At 64.1% G+C, this 22082-nt stretch overlaps 1 protein-coding gene across 2 annotated transcripts in view; it reads right to left on the bottom strand.

Moving 5' to 3' along the window:
- Nucleotides 1–22082, bottom strand: part of CACNA2D2 (calcium voltage-gated channel auxiliary subunit alpha2delta 2) — a 222084-nt gene that overhangs the window by 6269 nt on the left and 193733 nt on the right. Inside the window, exons 6-24 of one of the 2 annotated variants that reach the window (XM_075762895.1) lie at nucleotides 19358–19496; nucleotides 15327–15458; nucleotides 15000–15057; nucleotides 12875–12925; nucleotides 12603–12702; nucleotides 11616–11774; nucleotides 11027–11134; nucleotides 10201–10279; nucleotides 9946–9995; nucleotides 8940–9029; nucleotides 8613–8681; nucleotides 8101–8175; nucleotides 7540–7614; nucleotides 7296–7367; nucleotides 6886–6957; nucleotides 6647–6708; nucleotides 4824–4900; nucleotides 3590–3610; nucleotides 1046–1106 (exon numbers count right to left, since the gene is read on the bottom strand). In XM_075762895.1, coding sequence (XP_075619010.1) covers nucleotides 1046–1106; nucleotides 3590–3610; nucleotides 4824–4900; nucleotides 6647–6708; nucleotides 6886–6957; nucleotides 7296–7367; nucleotides 7540–7614; nucleotides 8101–8175; nucleotides 8613–8681; nucleotides 8940–9029; nucleotides 9946–9995; nucleotides 10201–10279; nucleotides 11027–11134; nucleotides 11616–11774; nucleotides 12603–12702; nucleotides 12875–12925; nucleotides 15000–15057; nucleotides 15327–15458; nucleotides 19358–19496 — 1550 coding nt within the window. The remainder of the gene's footprint in view (nucleotides 1–1045; nucleotides 1107–3589; nucleotides 3611–4823; nucleotides 4901–6646; nucleotides 6709–6885; nucleotides 6958–7295; nucleotides 7368–7539; nucleotides 7615–8100; nucleotides 8176–8612; nucleotides 8682–8939; nucleotides 9030–9945; nucleotides 9996–10200; nucleotides 10280–11026; nucleotides 11135–11615; nucleotides 11775–12602; nucleotides 12703–12874; nucleotides 12926–14999; nucleotides 15058–15326; nucleotides 15459–19357; nucleotides 19497–22082) is intronic. The other variant, XM_075762896.1, reaches the window with a different exon arrangement.

Here is a 22082-nt window from a genome sequence, read left to right as displayed (position 1 = left end):
CCTGAGCAGGGCAGGTGGGGGGCAGAGCCACTCCTTGGGCCTCGCGTTCGGACATCACCTCCGCATCGACCCCCTTAGCACATTTACGAGCCGATTTTTTAATAATGGGGTTTTTCTGTTTCTCATTAATACTTTGCTTTGGCTCCCACGTTTACCCAACCTCAGCCCCGCCACCCCGTGCGTTGCCTGGGGACCGAGACCCCCCTGAAAAGCCGGGGCTGCACGGTAACTCCACGTTTTGGGCTGGTTTACCCAGAATTAGTGTAACTAAGCGATGGGCGCTGCAGGCAGGGAGGGTAGGGGGTGCCTGCAGGTGGCACGGGCGGCCGCGCTGCAGCCCTGACCTGCTGCAGTCCCCGACCTGCTGCAGTCCCCGAGAATGCAATGACAAAGCATGTCCTACCGGGGTGTTTGTGACGGTATATAAGGACACAGGTAATTAGCTGGTAATGTTAATTAGGGCTAGGCAGAGGTTGCGCTGCAGCCACGGGAAGGGCAGGGTGCCGGCAGAGGCGCAGGGCTCCTCGAACAGCCTGCCGAGGGACAGCCGAGGTGACAAGACTGGGGGGCCCAGCCCAGGGGAGGGGACACGTCTGTCTGTCCAGAGGCCACTATGCTGTCCTCGCGTCCCTGTCTGCAGCCTGCGTCCAGCAGCCTCCCCAAACCCCCTGGGCGTCCCAGATTTGAGCCCAAACCTCCTCTTCCCCCTCCCTACCCCCCGCAGCCAGCACGACTGTATGACGCCGCCGCCGGCCCCTCGCTCAGCGGGGGCATTTTCAGAAACTATACCTATATATGCACACGCAGAGGGCGGGCCGTGCCGGGTGCATATATACCGTGCTGGATGCAACCGGGTGGCGGAGCGGGGCCGGGGTCCCGGCGACAGCCACCCCTGACCGAGCGGGCACACGACACACACAGCGACAGGGGATGGGGAGGGGGGACAAGGCACGATGAGGCGAGGATGGGGGGCAATGGGAGGGGGGTGGGTCGGCAGCGGGGCCGGGGCAGATGCACACCTCGGCAAGCGCACACGCAAAGCTACCTGGGAGCAATGAACACATGTCCCTCCGACTCAAAGCTGTTGGGCAGCAGGTATTCAAAATCTGCAACAGAAAGGGAAGGTTATCCGGCGGGGAGGGGGGACGGGGACGCCGGGGGCCAGGAGGGAGAGAGACGGACAGAGAGAGAGGGGAGGGAACAACAACAAAAAAAAAAGGTATTTGCTGCTCTTGGTAACAAGAGAGGAAGGAAAAGGCCGTTCTGCTGTCGCTGGCACCGCACGGGAAGGAAAGTCATAGCCAAATCGGGAGAGGTTTGCCCACCTCGGCTCGAATTTGCTCGGTCGCGGGCTGAAGGTGGTTGCGTACGCGCGGCCGGCGGCGTGTACGCAGGGACACACAGAGACACACACACATATATATATGTGCGCACATTTATATATATGCATGTCTGGGAGGGTGTGGGGGCGTCTCTCTCTCGGGGGGTGGTGGGCGAGGGCAGGGAACCGCATGCTGCGCTCCTGGCCGGAGGAGGGTCACCAAAACACTCGGTTGTTGGGGGGGGGGGGGAAGAGGAGTTTTCAGGCATCGACATGGCCAAACGGGGAACCTTGCCGAGGACAGTCCAACCAGAGGCTCCCCGCCCAGCAAAGTGCCGTGCAATGCGCTGCCGGGCTCTGCCAGCGGCCCCCGCCGGCGCCCTCCCTCCCCGGGGCGGTGGGACCCCAATGGGGATGGGGGCCCACGCTTGCCCGCCAGCCCGGCGCCTCACTCTGCTTTAAGGGGGGGGGTGGGACCCCAATGGGGATGGGGGCCCACGCTTGCCCGCCAGCCCGGCGCCTCGCTCTGCTTTAAGGGGGGGGGTGGGACCCCAATGGGGATGGGGGCCCACGCTTGCCCGCCAGCCCGGCGCCTCATTCTGCTTTAAGGGGGGGGGGGGTTGCAACCCAGCAGGGTTTGGGGTGCCTCTCGAGGACCCCCCTGGCAGAGGGGCAGCAGATGCGGGGTTCAGCTCGCGGGGGTGAGTGGGGTTAGGGGGTGCGTGCAGGGCTGCGACGGGACACGCCCGGGCCGCCGCCCCCCCCCCCCCCAGCGGGCACCGTCACCCCGTCGCCCTCCCGCCAGCCCCCGGTGCATTGCACGGTACAGCCAGAGGTTGGACTGTTGCTCTCCGAGGGCTGTAGGCAGGGGCTGGGTACAAGCCGATGAGAGGAAGAGGAGGAGGAGGAGGAGAGGAGTACAAAACACTCGTACTTGGTCCATCAGCATTGCCATCGCAGGGGCGCCGGGAGGAGGCAACTCAAAGCTGATAGAACAGGGCTGAGGGTGACACTTCCACCTCCCCGCTGTCCTGCCCGCCTGGCCCCGTTCCCCCCACCCCGTCCCCCCCCTGCGCTGCCGTGCCCCCCGCAGCCGTCCCCCTGCCCGTGCCGGGGAGCGGGTGGTGCCGGGCAAGCTGCCGGCGGGCGCCGCGTGCGGGGTGCCGTGCGGGGCGCGTGCGGGAGGGAGCGTGGTGGCAGGTCCCCCAGGGACTCTGCGTGCCGGGGTGTCCCCTGGCCTGCCGTGGGGCTGCGTGGGAGCTGTGGGTCCGGCCCCACGGGTCCCCTCCTGCTCCGGCAAGCGGCCGGGCATTGCGGGGATGTGGGCCAGATTCTGCCCTGGGTCGCATGGGCGACGTCCCGCTCCACCGCAGGAGGGGTACCGGCCCCAGCACCCCCCCGCCTGCCTTGGTGGGGCTTTGGGTTCAAGCTCGGCTGCTGCCGGGGGGCACGGACGGCGCTGGGCCACTGCGGCTGCCAGGGGCCTCATGCCATGCTGGGCCCCGGGGACGGCACCGAGCGGCCGTGGGGGCAGACGGTGCGGTGTGCCAGGGCTCGGCCAGCCCGCGTCCCCCCCCGCCGGGGCCAGGCTCGCCGTCCCCCATGCAGCGGGGGGGGGATGGCCCCAGTGGTCCCATCCCCACCTCAGTTACGCTTGGGGGGCTTCCCCAAAAAAGCCTGTCTCAGAGGGTGACGGCGGCGGCAGACTGGGTCCCTCACCCCCCCTCTGTCCCCGCCACCTCTGGGTGCCCCCCCGCAGCCCCCCGCTCCCTGCACAGCCCTATCCCTTTCAGGTTGAGTTGTCTTGGGGAGGGAGGAAGCAAAGGAGCCGGGACGGGGGGGGGGGGGGAAGGAGCCGGAGGAGGGCGAGCAGGGGGAGAGGAGCGAGAAGAGGGGTGGGGGGAGAAGAGCGGGATATCAAACTAGCTACGAAAAACCTCGTGGATTGAAACCGGCAGAGTTTCATACAAGATCGGCTCTTGAACAATATCAAACCAGGTTTGGGAGCGATGTGCGGGAAGGGAGTGGGGGATCGTTGTGACAAAGCTCTCATGGACAGAACAAGACATGTTGCTTTCAAATAAAGGGGGAACTGGAGGAGAGGAGGAGGAGGAGGAGGAGGGAGGAAGGGCGAGTTGGTGGCGGTTTGCAGGTTCGGCGTGGCAAACGGGCAGGGAGATGGGCAAGCAGGGGGGCTGGGGGGGGGACTGGACACGGGGCAGGGGACGGGGTGGTGAAGGTGAGTGGTCTGAGACTGAAAATACTTGCCCTTCATTTTGATGTTTGGTACTGTGTGAATCCACCATAGAGAGAAAGCAAGAAAAACAACAAACAAAAAAACAACAAACAAAAAAAAAGGGGGTTGGGTGGAAAGGGGGAAGGGGGGCACAAACAATATTTTATTCAATCGCCGTTTGAATAAAAATATTGTGTATCATAATCATACCAAAAGGAAACCTCTTGCAAAAAACGACATGAAAAAAGAAAAAGAAAGAAAAACCCAGTAACAAAAGAAAAAGAAAAGGCCACGGTGAAATAAGAATAAAAAAAATAATGCAAAGATATAACTAGAGAAATATATATATATATATATTCAATACTCCAAAGGAAAATGAGAGTCAGTAGCAAACAGCTGCAACAGTCTTGATATCAAAATGGCCTCACTGAGTTAGGGGGCATGCACGGCACGGCGGGCAGAGCCGGGGAGGACGGGGGGTTCCCCCCTCCCGGGGACGGGGGCAGCCTGGCGGTGTCCCCGCAGGGACGCGGGGCTCCTGCCGATGGATGGAGGGGGCGGCAGGGGCCGGATCCGGAGAGGGGCTGGGCACGAGCCGCTGGGGCGGCCGAGAGGGAGAAACGGGGGGAACCGGAGGGGAGAGGGGAAGGGTCCGGTTCTCCCACGGGGGAGAAGGGCCCTGGGAGCAGCGTGGACCTGCGGTGGGAAAAAGGCTTGGGGGTCAGGGGAGAGAGAAAGAGAGAGAAAGGGGGGGGCCAGGCTAACACACACGTACACAGATTAATTCCAAACGGAAACTGAAACCAACCAAAACCGAACTCATAAAAAGAAGAAGAAATGGCTTAAACCGAAACCAAAGAATTGTAATAAACCAAAGGAAATTAAAGAGAACCATGCAAACTTTCCCGGGCTTGCAAAATAACTGGCTGCTCCAGTGTCCTCCCTCGTCCCCAGGAGGCAAACAGGCAGCGGCGCAGCCCCTGCCTGCAACGGGCAGCGCCTGCCTGCAGCCTGGGGCTCGGGTTTTGGGGTGCAAAGCGTAAGGACCAAACCCTGGCACCCCGGGGCACCCCAGGCAGGCAGCTCCTTTCCCTCTGTGCGTTCACCTCTACTCACATCTTTTTTTTTTTTTTTTTTGCCTCTCACAGTGATCCCTATCTCTTTTTGCAAGTTTTTGCTTCGTGTTTCTCCCCCCGACAGCCGCGGGCTGGTGTGGGGGCGAGCGGGAGTGCAAGAGGGCGGTGGGGAAAGCCGGGGGCTACTTACACTTCACTTGCAGGATCTGGTCGCTGAGGTTGGCCTGGATGTAGTAGGTGCTGTAGGGAGGCAGAACCAGCCCCAGGCTGTGGAGGGGGAGAAGAGTCAGGCGGTGTAAGGCTTTACACCCACTCAGAGCCCTTGGCCGGGCCCCAGTCCCCGCCTGGCACACCTCAGCAGTGCCCGGCCCTGGCCCATGGTTGTCCTGGTGGCACCTAGGGTTGTCCCCAAAGCGCCCACGGTCATCCTGCTGGCACCCAGGACTATCTTTGGAGCACTCGGGGCCATCCTGGTGGCACCCAGGGTCATCCCCAGAGCACCCAGGGCTGTCCTGGGTTGTGTAGGGCCATCTTGGTGGCAGCCAGGGCCGTCCCGGGGACACCCCCGAGCAGAGGAGGTGGGAAGCCTGTCCAGCCAGGGCCGAGATGGGCAGGACGCACCTGCCTGGGAACCGAGGGAGGTGCACGGGGAAGAGGGATGTGCCATCCCTGTAAGGGACAAAGGCAGGAAGACACAGCCCTCGAAAGAAGGGACAAAACCTTCCCAGAGAGGGAACACCGAGACAACCATTACAGAGGCACCAGCTACTGGTGAGCCAGGAAGGAGAGGGCTCCACCGGCCAGGGGTCTGGCACGCAGGGTGCAGGATGGGGGTGGGAAAGGAGGGGGCAGGAGGTGGTGCCGGGGCTGCCGAACCCCTGGGACGCGCTGCTGGAAGGAGCTGGGTGCCGGCTGCAGCAGCTGGTGGCCTTTGGTGACAGTGTTTGTGCCAGGCGCTGGCCCGGGGTAAGTGAGGGCCGGTGGGTGGGGGCTGCCTCCCTGACTCTCATCGGATGTCACGCGTGCATCTGAGCCACCGGGACCTGGACTCGTCCCCCAAGCCACCCCTCCAGCCAGTCCCATTCGCACCTGGCAGCCGGGCCGAGCGCCCCAGCAAACGTGGCCGAGGTGGCGGCACTCCAAAAAGCATGACAGAGGTGGTGGCACCCCAAACCACTCGTGCAACAGGAGGATGGCACCCTGTGCTGATGGTGCCCCAGGGAACCCCGGGGAAGATCCCTGCCACGGAGCCACGGGAGCGCAGGGACACCGGCAGCACCTTTCGCCCTACAGATCCACCCGCAGCCCCGGCCACAGCTGTGTCACCCCGTGTCATTGTCCCCTCCCCAACAGCACTGCTTGGCTCAGAAGGGGTGCCACGGTGGGGGACAGGACCGGAGCTGTGCGGGGGACACCTGGCAGCTCTAGGAGGTGGCTGTGATCCTTGCTGGCCCCTCCTGAGCTGGGTGGCGAGGAGGAGGAGGGTACGGCGAGGGGACCACGCGGCTCCTCGCAGGACGAAGACAGCATGAGTTGGACAGCACAGACATGATGATGCCGGGGTCTTTTTTACGCATCTGCTGGTCCAAACTGGTGCAAACTGGGCAATAAATGCACTCCTTCCCCTTCTCAGCAGCTGCTTATGCTGCAGGGCAGGTGCGCGTCACCGTCACCCACCCCGTAGCAGGCAGAGACCTGTGAAAGCCCCCGGTTGTGCAGGCAGGTGGTGGCACGGGTGTCCCTCGTCCGGCACCTTGCACGCCAGCCCTGCGGCGCCTGTCCTGAGCCCTGGGGACCGCGGCCAGCAGTGCTGACTACTGGCGGGCAGCACTTTTGGGAGCATCCCTGGCTGCGTGCAACGATCCGACGGCAGGTTTGCAATCCCGCAGCCCACGGGACACGTTCCTGGTGGCCTCCGGGACCTCCCGAGCTGCAGGCACGAGACCGCAGCCCCGTGCTGGTGGGGGTCTGGCCGATGCCGGGCGAATGGGGTGCGCTGGCAGCGCCGCTCACCTGTAGTTGGTGCTTTTGATGGGGGCCCACGTGTAGGTCCTGAACACCTCGTCGATGTATTGCTGCGGTTCAGAGGGAACCAGTCAGGCCTCCGCAGTGCCGGGACCCTGCCAGCACGGTGGCACGGGACCCCGGCTCTGAGCCTGGTGCCAGACACAGCCCCTCACTCCCCGCCACTGGGGTTGGGTGCTCAGCACGGCAGCGGTTTTGGCCGTGACCCCCTTCCCCTGCAGCCTTACCTCATCCAGGGACTTGATGAGGGTCTTGATGAACCTCTGCCCGTCGTTCCCATCAATCATGCTTCTCCGGATCTGGGGGACACAGAGGAGGCGACTGAGGGCCACAGAGCCCAGCCAGGTGCCCACAGGCTCCCACCCAGCGGGGTGGCACTGGGGTCCCGGGGGGTGCAGGGGTGAACAGCCCGGGGGGCTCCGGGGCAGGCAGGGAGGGAGGCTGGGGAGCGCAGGGCAGGCAGAGCCAGGCTGGCACCCAGGGGACAGTGACCCGGCTCCTGTCCACACGGGAGCTGTGCCGGGGCCCTTAGGATGAGGTGCTGCCCAGGGCGGGCTGGAGGGGCTGAGCTGCCCTTTGCAACTGCAGATCAGGGGGGCCAGCCTGTACCCCCAGAGCTGCCCCCAGGTCTGCCCACCTCCTCCTTGTTCTCGTCCTCCAGCTCAGCGTCCAGGAAATCCAGTGTCACCGGCTCACGGAAATTGATGATCTGCAGGCAGAAAGGGAGAGCCGGGGAAGGACTCAGGGCTCCTGCAGCTGCCGCTGAGTCCAGACAAACTCATCACAATTCCCAAATTAGCTCCTAATGACCTCGGGAAGCCACGTGTCCCACAGGGCCTGGGTAGTCCCCGCTGCTGCCGCCCCGACGGGCCCCTCCTCACCTGGGGCTGCAGGTTGGGGTGCAGCAGGACGTAGCCGTTCAGGTCGATGGCGAAGACGTAACCGTTTGCTCCCAGCTGCAGGAGGACGGGAGGGAAGCTGAGGCCAGGCAGGCGGCTCCGTGGTGTGCCGCGCCGGTGTGATCACCCTCACCGCTGCAGGCAGAGCTCACCCCACGCCACCCCCGCAGCTCAGCCTTTTCTATCAATCTGTTTCTATTCTCAGGCCAACAGCATCTCCCACCTCGGCTCTGGATTTTGCCCGCTGCCCCTTTCCCCAGGCTGGTAAGGTTTATTCCCCGCTGACCCTCCAATGGTTTTGGCTCTGCTCCGGGTTCCAAGGCATCACCCAGCTCTGATCTCTGCCTGCCCACCTGCCTGCCCGCCCCAGTCCCTGCCTGCTGCAATCGTGGCTTCTGCACCCTGCTACTGCCAGCTCTGCCAGAGGTGCTGTGGAGGTGCTGGGGGGGGGGGGGGGCGCAGCTCGGGGTTCCCCACATCGGGCTCCCACACCAGGCTCAGGCAGCACAGGGCAGGGACGGAGGGGAAGGGGCCCCCACGCACGTTGTATCGCGGCGTCAGCCTCTTGATGTCGTTGAGAGCCACGTCAATCCCCATCACGCCCAGGATGAGCTGGTTCTGGAAGGAAGCGCAGGGAGGGAGGCGGGTGGGAGCAGGGCTGTCACCTGCCACTGATGGGGACAGGGAACCAGGGGGATGGACCTCCTCTCCCTCTGGGGACGTGTGGGTTGGATCTGGACACTGCAGGGGCACAGGGTGGGATGTGCCAGACCCCAGCAGCCCCCCATGGGACACCGCACCCCCCAGGGACTCGCAGCTGCCAGTTGTCCCTGTTGAACCGGGAGAGCTGGCCAAGGCCATTTTGGGTCCTGCGGATGATGGTCACCCCGGGTCTCACCCCAGAGCAGGCAGCACCCCAGGGGTGCCAGTGAGTCATGCGTTGCCCGTCTCCCCCCTGCACCCACGCACCAGCGCTAGGGCACCCTCCCCACCCTGCCACGGCCCCACACTGGGAGTCCCAGTGCAGCCAGGGCAGTGGCAGCCACATCTCCTACCTTCCTGTCACTGCTGTCCTCTGTCAGGTTGAACACCGGCAGCGTGCCCGTCACCACCAGACCAAGCCCCTGTACAAGCACAGGAGGGTGTCCCATGGCCCCTTGCTGGCCCCAGGACCCAGAGCTGGGGGTGGGCAGCAGAAGGGGGTTACCCCCATGGCAAGGGGGGGGAGCATGTGCAGTGCAGGACCCTGGAGCTGGGGATCCCCACCTGCACCCCAGGGCTGTGCGGGACCCCGGTGCTGGGGGTCCCCACCTGCACCCCAGGGCTGTGCGGGACCCCAGGGCCAGTGTCCCCACCCGCGCCCCGGGGCTGGAGGTCCTTACCAGGGCATCCTGGTAGACATTGGTCCACTGAACCTGCTTGGCTCGGTTCCCGGCCAGGACCATGGGTCTGCCCAGCACGTCCAGGTACTCCTGCAGGAACACAGGGCAGGGGAAAGCATGACAGGGGAGCCAGGTGCCTCCCTGCTCCAACCCGGTGACACCCTCGTCCCCACACACACCCCAGGGATTATTTAATAGGGTGCTCGGTGCCAGCCCCCGGCTGCAGGCTGAGCTAGGGGAGGGGGCTTGGCAGCTACCAACCCCGGGGGTAACGGCTCCAGCTGGGAACCCAACGGGGCTGCTGAGATGCAAACAAGGCGCTGCTCGCCATCGGCCGTGCGCGGGCAGGGCAGGGGCTCCCCAGGCAGCTCCAGCCAGAGCCCCATAGCTCCCAACCATCCCTGGGGCTGGGCTTGCTCTGTCGCACCCGGACCCCCTCGCTGCTGTCTCCCTGGCTGCCGTTGCTGGCCTTTGGGGATCTTCTCCCGAGGCAGGTTTCTCTCATCCTGGCTCCCCTTGCCAAGGCAGAGCCCTGGGCCGGGGGGGGCAGCCCCTGTGCCACCATGCCAGCCCTGCCCCGAGGGGCTGTCCTGCTCAGGGCCCCCCGTCACCTGCCCCCCACGGCACCTCGTGTGCATCCAACAACAAAAAGGGGCAGAAAAGGGGCAGGGGGACGGGGCGTGGGGCGGACACGCCTGGCTCCACTAAGGCTGGCCCTGCCCGCGCTCGGCTCTGCTCTGCGCTGATTAACGCCTGATGTTTCATAATTAGTCACTCAAAAGGCAGCAGATCCGTGGGGAGCTGCAGAAGATGAATTACTTATTGAAATAGCGCAAGGCCTGGCTGAGGGCTTGGCTCGCTGCCACGCTCGCCGCCAGCTTTTGGGCTCGCTGCAGGGGTCCGGGGCTGCCTGAGCACCCCTCCAGGCAGGGCACCCCCGGGAGGGCGGCTCTGCCTGCGGCTGCCAGGCAAACAGTGCTGCCTGCCTGCCCGCACCCCGCCATACCTGCGTGTTGATGCGGATGGCGCCAATGGAGGGGATTTCGAAGTAGTAACCTTGGAAAATAAAGAGAAAGGCAGCTGGAGAGCCGGCCGTCTGCCTGTCGGGCACTCTGGCTGTCCTGCTGCCCATCCTGCTGTCCAGCACTCCAAGGCTGCAGCCAGTGCCTTGCGAGCAGCAGCACGCACGGAGCGCCAGGGCCGGTCCCCGTGCAAGGGGTGACCCCAGCACCCCGCAGCCTCCCGTGCCGGCCCCGCTCACCTTTGTTGGCGCAGGCCATCCATTGCAGCGGGGTCACGTCGTAGTTGTGCTGCCCAACGGAGAAGGTGAAGACCCGCACCTGCAGCAGAGCGCGGCGGTGAGGGCTGTCTGCTGGGCACCCCGGTCTTCCACACCCGGCACTCCCGGCTAACGGCAGCCTCCCGAGGGACAGCGCGGCGTTGCCCTCCGCCACGCAGGCCACGCTGCCGGCAGCCGAGTGCAGGTGGGCAGAGGAAGGCTCCTGCGAACGCCAGCTGCGTGGGCAGCAAGGGAGCCCCCCCGTCTGCACCCAGCCCCGGCCAGTCCTGTCCCCCACCACCACGGCATCGGCCCAAGCCACCTACCCTGGTGGGACAGGGGTTCCGCATGCTGGGGCATCGCTGCACCCAGAGGGGCCCGTGCTCTCCGAGGGTCCTGCGCGGCCCGGGATCCCACCACCCCACGCGTCTCCAGGTCCCGGGGAGCTGGGTGGCGATGAGGACCCTCCCACCAGCTCATCTGCCTGTGAGCAGCCCCATCGCCCAAGCCTGGGGTGTGCTCCCCCCACGGCAGGTGTTCGGGGAGCCCCCCAGCCCCATCCCATCCCTGGCAGCCTGCGGGGTGCCCGGCCCCACATCTCCCGTACTCCAAGGTGGGAGCTGGCTATAAACATCACCGGCGTGTCAGCCACCCCGCTACCAGGGCGGTGCTTGGCGCGGGCGCAGGCTGTCGGGGAGAGAGGACGGCGGTAAGGCAAATGAGGCAGAAGCTGGCAATGGAGCTGGAGCAGCCACGTCCCTCCCCGGTGAGCGGCCCCAGCCCAGCGCACGGCCCCACTGCCCCTCACCGTCTTATTGGGCCAGTTGTACTTCTCAAAGACGTCCTGCACCCGGTCCTCGCCGCCGTCCGTGAACATCATGATCATCTTGTTGCAGTTGGCACGCGTGATGTTGGACTGCGGGGCAGAGAGACAGCGCCTGAGCCCGGACCCGGAGTGAGCGGTGCTGGGCGGGATGCAGCCAGGAGGGCTGGCCACGACCCTTCTCTTTCCCTGTTTGTCCACGGTGAGGGTGGCCCGGGTGAACGGGCAGGAGGAGGGACGCTGTCTGCTTGGAAACGACGTTGTGGCTATTGCCGCTCGGCACCTAATAGCACCATTCATCTTTATTTCGCCGGCAGCATGGCACGCGGCTGGGTGCCCGGCCCCGCTAACGTTTAATATTAATAACCCAGAGGGGCAGCGGCTCCACCGAAGCCTCAGCTACAGCGTGCTGGGGGTGGGATGTCCCCCCTGCACTGCAAGGGAGGACAAGGAGCCTTCTGCACGCCAAAGCAGGCACAGGGCAGCAGCTGGGTTGCTCAGAGATCTCCCGTCACCCCCAGCACCCAAGGGTGCACTCTGCCCCCCCCAGCCCCCAGCCCGGCCCCCAGCTCACGTTCTGCAGCTGGTCGAAGGCGTACTCAAAGCCAGCCTTGTAGTCAGTCGTGCCCTTGGCCACCATCCCCTGCACGTCCTCCTTGAAGACCTTCTTGTTGCGGATGTTGGCCTGCACCAGGTGCTTGAAGCACGACACTGGCTTCGCCTTCTCGTTGAACTGGGAGGTGAATGGGAGGGGAGCGGGTCACAGAAAGGGGACGGGGATCCAAAGGCAGCCCTCGGTGGGCATCGCCTGCCACGCTCAGCTCCCATGGGTGGGAGGCAGCCGGAGCATCCCGTGTCCCACGACCCAGGGACGGCCGACGCTGAGACTGGGGCTTAGCCTGGGCCAAATCCAGCACTGAGCCGCCTGGCACGGGTGGCGGCAGCGGGTGCTGCCAGCGCAGGGCTTCCCGGCACTCTTGCTTCTGCAGGACCCCTGGGCTCGTGCAAGCAGGCGTGCCGTGCCATGCCGTGCCGTGCCGGCAGCGGGAGCAGGTGCTGTCTCTCGCTTACGGCTTCATTTGCTGGCAATAGGGGCCATTCATTAAGAGAGCAGCGATCCAGCTAACGGAGCTGGGCCAGACACGTTAATTAGCACCGGCGCGCTCGCGGCCAGACAGGGGAGGGCCTGCGTGGGCTGGGCGCCCAGCGATGCACAGATGCGGTGGCACGGCCACTGTGCTGCGTGAGGTCACAGGCTGGTGACATCGCCACAGGGGGCATGATGTCACTGGCTGGTGACAGACAGGAGATGGCTGGTCGGGATCGCCCCGGGAGCATCTCTGCCAAACGCCCTGTGATGGACGTGGCTTTTGTTCCCCACCCCGCACAGCCGAGCCCCAAGCAGCCACGTGCAGGTGGGTGGTGAAGAACTCAAGAGCAACGTCATTTCTCACTCTGCAGAGCCCCCGGCCGGCTGGGTCTGGGGGCAAAGGGCTCCCACACTGGGGGGCTGGGAGCTGCCCGGGGGGCACCACCCTGCTGCCCACCCCACGGCACTCACCGAGGCCACGTTGACATAGTCATCATCCGAGAGGGTGTCCAGCATCTCATAGACCGATGTCTTCATCAGCTTGAGGGTGAGGCCGCTCACACTGCCACTCCTGGCAAGAGAGAGGGGTGCTGGGGGCTCGGCATCGAGGGGGCACGGGGCTCCCCGCCGGTGCTGTCCCACGCAGCTTCCCTGGGGCCACGGGTGGGACAGCAGCACCCCGGGGAGCTGTGCCACTGTCCCCCCCGGCTCAGCCCGGCCACGGCCCCCACCCGTGTACTCACACGTCCACGATGATGACCATGTCCTTCGGGGAGGAGGCGCCTTGGATGTACCTGTGGGGTACACAGGGGGGTCAACTCATTTTAGGGGGACACCCTGACCCTGCTGGGTGCAGCCCAAGAACAAAGCCCTGCTAAGGGACAGGCGGCCAGGGAGCTGCGTCGAGAGTGCCTGTGCACCCACGGCTGCGGTGACCCCGCGGCAAGGAGCGGGGACGAGGCGGTGGTGGGCGAGCAGAGGCAAGATGCGGCACGGCGCGGCATGGCGCGGCACGGTAGACTGCCAGTGACCCGCCGCTCGGTACCATATCAGCCTAATGAGCTCTAAATGCTAAACTCTTCCATCATCGCGGGCCTTTTTCTGCACGCTGATTATGCTGACACACACATCCATATTAAGATGCTATTTACCCCCCTGGTAGCTGCAAAGGCCAGGCTGATTACGTTATTTTTAGCTACGAGGAGGAAAAATACTACTACTACGTAAATCCTCCCCCCTGAAAACAATTAGGGAACCCTTCCTCGCCCCTCGAAGCACCCGGTCCTGCTCCTGGCCCCGCTGTGCCATCCTGCGTGAGACAGAGCCGGCGCGGTGCTGAGCACCCATCCTGGCAATGGCCAGGCACAGCCCAGCCTCCTCGTCCCACCGTGTGGGGCCTGATCCTGCTGTGGCTGAAGTCCAAGGGTGCCTCATTATTGGCTTGATCGAGATCAGGCCTGACACAAATTAATTAGTGTGTTATTAGTATCAATTACCATTACTGGGGAGGACTGGGGAAGGGGCAGGCTCTGATCGCTAATCCCAGGTCCTGATGTTCCCTAATCACAAGTGATTACCCAGGTGAGATGCGGGATGCTGGCACGTGGGGACCTCCCAGCATGGGTGCCGCATCTCCCCGAGGCACCCCCTCACGCTGGGGTGCAGGACGGGCAGGCAGCTGCCCGCAGGCTTCCTGCCAGCTGGCGGGGGCCGGGGGGGCTCGGTGCCTGCCCCGCTCCCCGGGGCTGGGCTGCCTGCGCGGAGCCCAACTAAGATGCTGCCTGTAACGGGTTGTGGCAGCGCATCCATCTCCGGCTGCCCCGCTCAGATTAATACCCCGGGCTCCGCAGGAGAAGGCTGTGGTTAATAGTGCCATTCATCAAGGGAGGGGAAGGCAGCTGAGCGGCGCTGGCGGCCCTGCCGAGGCTGCAGGCAGCACCGTGGCCCCTGCCGAGCCCGGCAGCCGAGCGGCGAGGGCTGTGTGCCGCGCTGGACCCGGGCGTGAGGGCAGGGCAGGACCCCAAAGGGGTGCCCCAGGGGTGTGCTGGCCCCCAGGACCAAGGATGCTGCTGCTCCTCCATGGCTGGGCGGGCGAGTGCGTGGCTAATGGGCAGGCAACCGGGCTAGCCGGGCTTGGTACCCCCATACGCACCAGCAGCCCCCCTAAAACGGCTGCCAGTCCCCGCTCTGCAAATAACCCGCACGGATGCCCTGGTGCAGAACAGTTAATAATTAATGTGGAGCAATCAAAGACAATTAACCGTAGTAGCAGGGCCATTAATTTTCTGACAAGGAGAGGGGGGCAGCTCCCGGCGCGGGCAGGGGGACGGGCAGGGCGTGCTCCCCTGGGACACAGGTGCCTGCTTTCCTCTCCATGCCTCCGTTTTTAGGTAGCAACCGCGGGCAGGACGGGGCCGCAGGTCCCCCAGCCCCACGGGCAGAGCGGTAATTAGCGCTGCCAGGCCGGCACCTCTACCTGGGCTAAGGGGAAGCAAGTCAATCCCGTCTCACTCTGCGCGTGCTAAACGGCCGCTTGCTGGTATCTCTCTCCACGCTCCCAGCTCACGGTTTCCGAGAGCCGGTTGTGCTCCCGTTTGGATGGGAATGCTGGGCCGGGACCGAGTGCCGGCAGCCGCAGCTGCGGAGGGGAGCAGGGGAGGCTCTCCGCACTTGATCCATATCCAAGGATTTCTCTCTCCATCCCACGCTCTGCCTTCCCAGGAGCCGCGGCTCGGATGTCCCTGCCCGCGTTACTGCGTGCGTTTGCCGATGCCAGCCACGCGTGACGTGGAAAGGGGAGGGAGCTGGCTGCTCCCGGCCAGGAAGGGCCGGCCAAGGGACCCCCCTCCCCACCCGGCACCCCCTTACCAGGGCCGCCTGCGCACGTCGTAGAGGTCGATCTTGTTGGGGGCTCTCCACGGGGTGGCTGTGGGGGGAAGGCACCGGTGAGCGAGGCAGGGCTGTCCTGGGGTGGGGGACAGGGGGACGCGGGGGACAGGGCAGAGGGATGCCCAGGCTCCCACAGGAGCTCACGCTGCCGGGCTTTGGCACAGCACGGCTACGCGTGCCAGATGTCCCCCGGGGCCGGTGCTGGGGGATGCTCGCCCACATCTCGCAGTGAGAAGAGCCTGGGCTGCCTTTGGCGAGCAACACCCCCCCACCGGCAACTGCACCCCGCTGTCCCTCTCCACGCACCGGGGTAGTAGCGGGTGACGCCGGTGGCACTGCCGAACACCTGCCAGAGCAGGGAGGGATCCTCCTTCCGGTTCTCGATGAAGACGTCCTCCAGCGCCTGCGTCCAGTTCAGCTCGTTGAGGATGACGGTGGCTGTGGGAGACAGAGCCGGGGCGGGTGGGCTGGGGGTGACAGGGACCACGGTGTCCCCATGGTGGTGGCAGGGAGGGAATGGCAGTGTGTCCCCTCCGTCCCTTCCCATGGAGGAGCCCGCAGGGGCTCATCAGCCTTTCCCACGGCCCCCTCGCTCCCACGGGGCTCCACCGTCAGCGTGCTGTCCCTTGTCCCCAGAGCCCAGAGCCACCCTCTGGGGCTCCCCCGAGCGCTCACTGTCCCCATCCCCTGGCTCTGGGGCAGGGACAGCCACCGCTGGGGACAGCCGGCTTATCATCTCACCCCCTTCCCAGCAAAACGCCCCGCTCCTCCGGCCGTGCCAGCCCCGCTCCCTGGGGACAGCCACCAGCCGGGAAAGCGAGGGGCCGCGTCCCCCCCGGGGCTGCACGGAGCCTCCCGGGCCCCGCTCTGCATTCCTGCTGGCCTCCGCACCTGACGCAAAAGCAATTAAGATGCCGGCAAACAGCAGTTTTAAATTATTCAGCTATTAAAGCAAAAGATAAGCTGCCGGCAGCCCCAGCTTGTGATTAATCGAGGGGGGCTGGTGGAGCACAAAGCGGGGGCCGGCATGGCGAGGCAGGTAGGGGCCTGTGAGCCAGCGGGGAGGCTGCCTCAGGGACAGCGGGACCTCCCAGTGATCACCGGGGCACCCCAAACACTCTGGGTGCCCCCAGGCAAATGTGGGGAGCCCCCCCAGCATCCCCCAGCAGCCCGGGACCGCGGCGTGGAGGAGCCAGCCGTGCTGCTGCGGGCAGGAGCGGGCAGCCAGCAGCACCCCGAGGCCAGGCGCTGCTCCCTCCTGGGGGACCCTCAATGCATTTTTGGGGTGCAAGAGCTCTCAGGAGCGGCCCCTCTCCTTGGCATTGGGCAGAACAACCAGCACAGTGCTGCAGCGCGTTCGAGGAATATATTTAGCTCTCCCAAAGCTTCCTCCCACACTTGTCCCTCCGTCATCACCTGTTCAAGCCTTCGCCGTGGCCCCGAGGCGCTGGTGGGACGTGGGCAGGTTTCACCCGGAGTGAATCCCAGATCCCTCCGTCCCAGCACCACTGGTGAAGAAGACTTCTCCTTCCCTCAGGGAGCTGTGCCTTCAAACCATGATTTACTCCATCCGTATCTCCCCAGCCATTTCTCAGTGCCGTGCCCGCACACAGCGCTGTTATCTGGGCACTTAGGATGATTTCTGGTTTGGTTCTGTCACGGGACGTGGTTTTTCCCGGGAGAAGGGGCTGTGAGCAGGCTGCCAGGCAGGCTGCCGGGAGCAGCCCCAGGCGGTGCCACCGGCCCTGGCCGGGCACAGTGCTGGGCACCCACGTGTCCCCGACAGCCTTGGCACCGCCTGCACCCCCAGCCCCTTGGGGCCCGTCAGCCACACCAGCCTTGTGCCAAATGCAGCCCCTACACCTTCCCCACACACAAACACAGCCCCTCTATCCTCCCTGAGCACAACTGCAGCCCCTATACCTTCCCTGCGTGTGAAAGCTGCCCCTATACCCTCCCTGTGCATATACACAGCCCCTATACTAGCCCTGCACATGAACGCAGCCCCTATAACCACCCCGGCACATCACTGCAGTCCCTACACCATCCTTGCATGGGAGTACAGCCCCTATACCATCCCTGTGCATGAATCCAGCCCCTATACGCTCCCTGTGCATGCATGCAGCCCCTATACCCTCCCTGCGCATGAACCCAGCCCCTATACCCTCCCTGTGCATGCATGCAGCCCCTATACCCTCCCTGTGCATGCATGCAGCCCCTATACCATCCCTGTGCATGAATCCAGCCCCTACACTCTCCTCGTGCACAGTGATGAGCTTTTGCTCGCTGGACGGGAGGCTGCGTCCATCATCGGGATGGCTCCTGTCCCCTCGGTCGAGGCCAGAGCTGCCAGCCCCCCCAGTGACATCCCCATCCCTGTCCCCATCTTGTCCCTGTCCCCATGAGGGTGAGCCCAGCCCCGCCCTGCCAGCGAGCAATTGCAGATTTAATTAAAAATGGCACAGTAAATAAAACACATATAGGATGTAATTTGTGTGTGTAGCGAGGGGTGACGGCGGAGGGCGTCTCTGCAGCGGTTTAATTAGCGTGCCAGGCAGCGATAGTGCCTCTCTGCCGGGTCCCACCGCGGAGATGCTCCCTGTCCGTGGCTCTGCAGGGACCGGCCACGCTCGCCGGTGTCCCCAGCAGGAGTGGGCACACAGGTGGCCCCATGCCCGCACCCCAAACCTGCTCTGGGGAGCAGCAGCTGAGCACCCTGCCCTACACCCTGGCTTCTTGGAGCAGCCCAGTGTGGCGGGGCACAGTCTGATCCCTGTGCCCGCACCCCGCTGTGCCTGTAGCTGCAGCCCCCTTCCCCACCTGGGACCCCCCCACCACCCCGTCCCCTCTCCAGCATCCCTCTCCGAGCGGCCGTGAGTCCCCGGAGCACGTAAATCTCCAATTTGCTGTCGTCCCACGGCCGAGCGGGGTGATTTATGTGGCTGTGGCAGGGCATCAGCCACGGTGTCGGCCGGTAAGCAGGGGTGAGGAGTGATGAATATTTCATCCCGCGCAGCCCACCCCGCTCGCCGCCGCCCGCTCACATGATGTGCTTCATTAGCTGCCTGGCCTGCACTAGCTGGGTAATAAAACTAATTGCAAATTTCTAATCCACTGCCACCGCCGTGGTGAAATCGTCGCACCGATGTGGCTCTGAGCACTGGCTGTGCCGGTAACAAGCCCGTGTACCAGGAAAGCGCCGCTCAGGGCAGGAACGTGAGCTCAGCCCTTGTTACCGCCGTGACCACCTGGGAGCCCTCCTCGGTGAGTGCCACCGAGGCAAGGGGGTGCGGGGACAGCGGTGCCCTGAGTGGTGCAGGGAGACGAGGGGTGCCCCTGAGCAGCAGGGGCTGGGCGCAGGATACTGCCCGCGGGTGCTGGAGGATGATCTCCAGCCGGAGCGGTGCCCAGCTTGGTGCAGAGCAGCCACTAGAGGGAAATGGAGACCGACTGTCACCATGTGCCACCGCGGCAGGGCGAGGTAGGAGCGAGCTCTGGAAGCTCAGGGACTGTGTCACCTCCTGGCGGGGACGGAAAGCTGGTATGGCACGTCCGATCCCATCCGTCCATCCAGCCATCTGTCCGTCCGTCCCTCCCTGCCCGCTCCCGGGCTGGCCCACCGACCCCGGCCCCCTTTCTGGAGCATCCTGCGCCCTCCGGCAGCCGCAGGGGCACGGCCACGGGGCTGACACCCCCCGCACACTCCCGGCAGCGGGGGCTGCCCCGGGGCGGCATCGCACTGTCCTGCAATCGTCCTCGCTGCCTTCCTGCAGGATTTCAGCTGCTCTTCCTCGCTTTTCATAACCTCAGCCCCAAGCAGCCCCAAGGCAGCGAGGAAGCACCCCTGGCTTCGCCCCGTCCCACCACCCAGCCCCGTCCTGCCCCTCCTATGAGCAGGGAGTTGCCGGCTCCACAATTGCTCCTGCACAGAGCTGCTCGGTCCCTCTGATCGTCCCCAGTTCCCGCTTTGAACCTCCCTGAGCTTTGCTGAGCTTTTCTCTGGGCAGGATGACGGACACGGGGGCACAGCCGAGCTCTACCCCATGCCGTAATTACAACTTCCCCTTTGCTCTCCATCCCTTCCTAATAACCCCTAGCCCTCAATCTGCCTCTTTGGCCCGTGCTAAGATCTTGAGGGTCCCTGGGGAGGGACATGTCATGACACGGTGACTCTGCTCAGTACCCACCCGGCTGGGCGCCTGCCTGCCCCAGCACCGAGACCCAGCCGGGGCACCCCGGGGTGATGGTCCCCAGGGCTGCAGCACCCGGAGCAGGAGAGGTGGAGGCTGAGCCCAGCCTGGCAGCGCAGAGCGGAGCGGGTGAGGAGGGGCACTCACAGCCTTTGTAGATGTCCGTGGGGATCTGCACGGCAGCGTACGAATAGTTAACCTTGGTCTTGAAGTTGGCGTCATCGGTGAACTCCAGCTTCAAGGAGTTGGACTTCTCCCTCTCGATCTCTTCTCCATCGGGATCGTCCTGGGGAAGGAGCAGAGCACATGGGGTCACCCGGGGGTGCCAGCCCTGGACGCACGCCGGGAATGCCACCACCCAAAGGCCATCACCAAACGTCACCCCCACGGAGACCAGCAGTGCTGCCTCTCGTGCCGGATTTGGCCCGCAGCCTGTGCCAGCACGGCGGAGCAGCTGCTGCAAGCGGGTGGGCACAAAGGTGAGCGCCGGTTACCCTTGCCTCTCCGGCTTTGGTAGCACGGCAGGTATTAAATCAGATAAAAAACCACCCCAAACTAAAAAAAAAAAAAAAAAAAAAAAAGCCTTGAAAATCAATTAGCAGCAAAAGGCAACTATCAAAGAACAAATTAAAACGGAGTGCAGCTTAGTGCTCTGTCAATAAGCAACGCAAACAATATTTAATTATGGTGGAGAGACGGCGAATTCCCCACTGCCGGCGCTGGCACACGCTCTCTCGCCTTCCCGGGGCCCTGCTGCCAGCACGGCACCGGGGTAAAACCCCCCGGCAAGGCAGGGCCGGGCTGAGCCGGTGCAGGCAGGACGGCCGGTGGCTGCAGGCAGGGGGACAGGGTCGGAGCCGGGGTGCAGGGCTACGCGAGGAGATGGGACGAAAGGGGGTGGCCTCGCTACAGAGCCGGGGAAATCGCTTCTGCCATCCCGCCGGGAACAAAGAAACCCGGGAGAAGGTGCTGGCTCCGGGCGGCTGTGTCCTCGCCATGAGCCCGGTGGCCGGGGAAGGCAGTTTGTAGCCGGCTGGGCAATGCTCAGGGTGGGGAGGAGGAGGAGGATGCTGCAGCACCTGCCCTTGGTGCCCCCGGAGCTCCATCCCCGCTGAAGAGGCGCAGAGACGCAGGGCTGCCTGCCCCATCCGCGGGCAGGGACAGGCGGCACAGGGGCAGGGACATGCCAAGCGCCGGCTGGGGCACGGGACGGCTCCAGCCACCGTCCTCTGGCCCCGCGGCGGGAGCGAAAGGGGCAGGGGTGAGCGCTGCAGAGCAGGAGTGGATCGGGCCACCCGGCGAGGGAGCGAATTCCCCTCCGGAAGCAGCTCAGTGCCTCCCCCTTTGTGCCTCCCCCCGAGCAAAGTGCCTATCTCGGAGCCCGTGTAAGGCCGTCTGATTGTGGGAGCAGAGATCAGCCCCGGAGAAACGACAGCGGACGTGACTGGAAGCGCGAGCAGCTCCAGGCGGGGCTCGTGCGGTGCCGTGCTGCGGACGGCTGCCTGGAGGGATGCCCCACGCCGTCCCACGGCAAAGCACCCCGGCACCAGCGGGGACAAGGGGTAGGGGATGGTCCCATCCTGCTGTCCTCGATGGCCCAGCGCGAGCAGCTCCCCCACCGGCCAGGCTCCTCTCGACAAAACCCAGGGGACAAAAGATCTGAATTCCTCATGGGAAAAGCCATATATTTAAAGGAAAATGATGCGTTTGGGAAATAAACTATGAAGCTGGTTTAACACCCATCCTGGCCTCCTCCCCGTTTCACCTTCGCGGATGATGCGGAGAGATGCCACCTCCCCTGCGCCAGCTCTGGCCGGCCACCGAGGCGGTGACATTCCCCTGACATTGCGAGGGGTGGCCAAACCATTCGCCACAGCTCGGGAGAGTAACAGGATTGATATGCGAGGTTTGGGCTTTAATTCCGGCCGATAGATTGCGAGTGCAAACACGCCGCCAAGCCGATCCCGGCGCTGGGGCTCCAGCCGCCCAGAAAGATGCTGAACTCAATTACAGCCGCAGTAGCCAAGCGGGAGGTGGGGAGGAACCGTCCTCACCTCCCTCGAGCCACGTCGCCAAGATTGAAATCCAGATTACGCTCTCAATTTCACGTAAATTTGGAGAAAAGGCACAAACCTGACTGCTGGACCGTCTGCAAAGCCGCAATGCCGCAGCAGAGCCGGCACCCTGCCTGCGTGCTGTGCCGCGGGCTATCCGGAGAGTGGATCCAGCCCCAAAGCTGCCATCAGTGTGGGGCTCAGGTCCCTGGGGGAACACGGCTGTACACAGAATAGTTCGTCCCTGCCGACCTCTCTGAGCACCAGACAGTGATTTAGAGGCACCTGCTGAAAACAGGCTTTAGACGGGATCCAGCTGTGGCCCCGAGGGCACCTACAGCACCAAAACCTCTGCTTTGACACTAAATCCCGTTTTTTCCGAGCCCAGCAAAGTCCTGGTGACACCTCCCCATCATTCCCCATCTCAAACCAGCAGAGCACCCTGCCCACATCCACCCCGTCCGCTGCCCCCGTCACTGCCGGGAAAATCCAACCCTCCCTATTTCCCCCACGCTGGCACGGTTATTCCCCACTTCACCGGAGCTGAAACTACTGTATATAATCACTGCTCCTCTGTTTATCATTATTCCGTTATATCACCCACTTCTGAGGGGCTAATTTGTATTCTGCCAGGTTCGGCGCTGTCTGGCTGCTCTCATTCATGTAGCTGTAAAGAGGCATATGTATAGATCTCGGAGACAAATATACAGCTATCTATACGTAGGACACTTCATGCATCACTGACACCTATACGACAAACAGACCTGCGGAAAGAGCTGATGTTATCCAAGCTACGTTTATCCTTTATCCATAAATCT

Source organism: Balearica regulorum, chromosome 10 (genome assembly GCF_011004875.1).
Source record: "Balearica regulorum gibbericeps isolate bBalReg1 chromosome 10, bBalReg1.pri, whole genome shotgun sequence".
Lineage (NCBI taxonomy): Eukaryota > Metazoa > Chordata > Aves > Gruiformes > Gruidae > Balearica > Balearica regulorum.
This window is presented reverse-complemented; position numbering and strand designations above follow the sequence as displayed.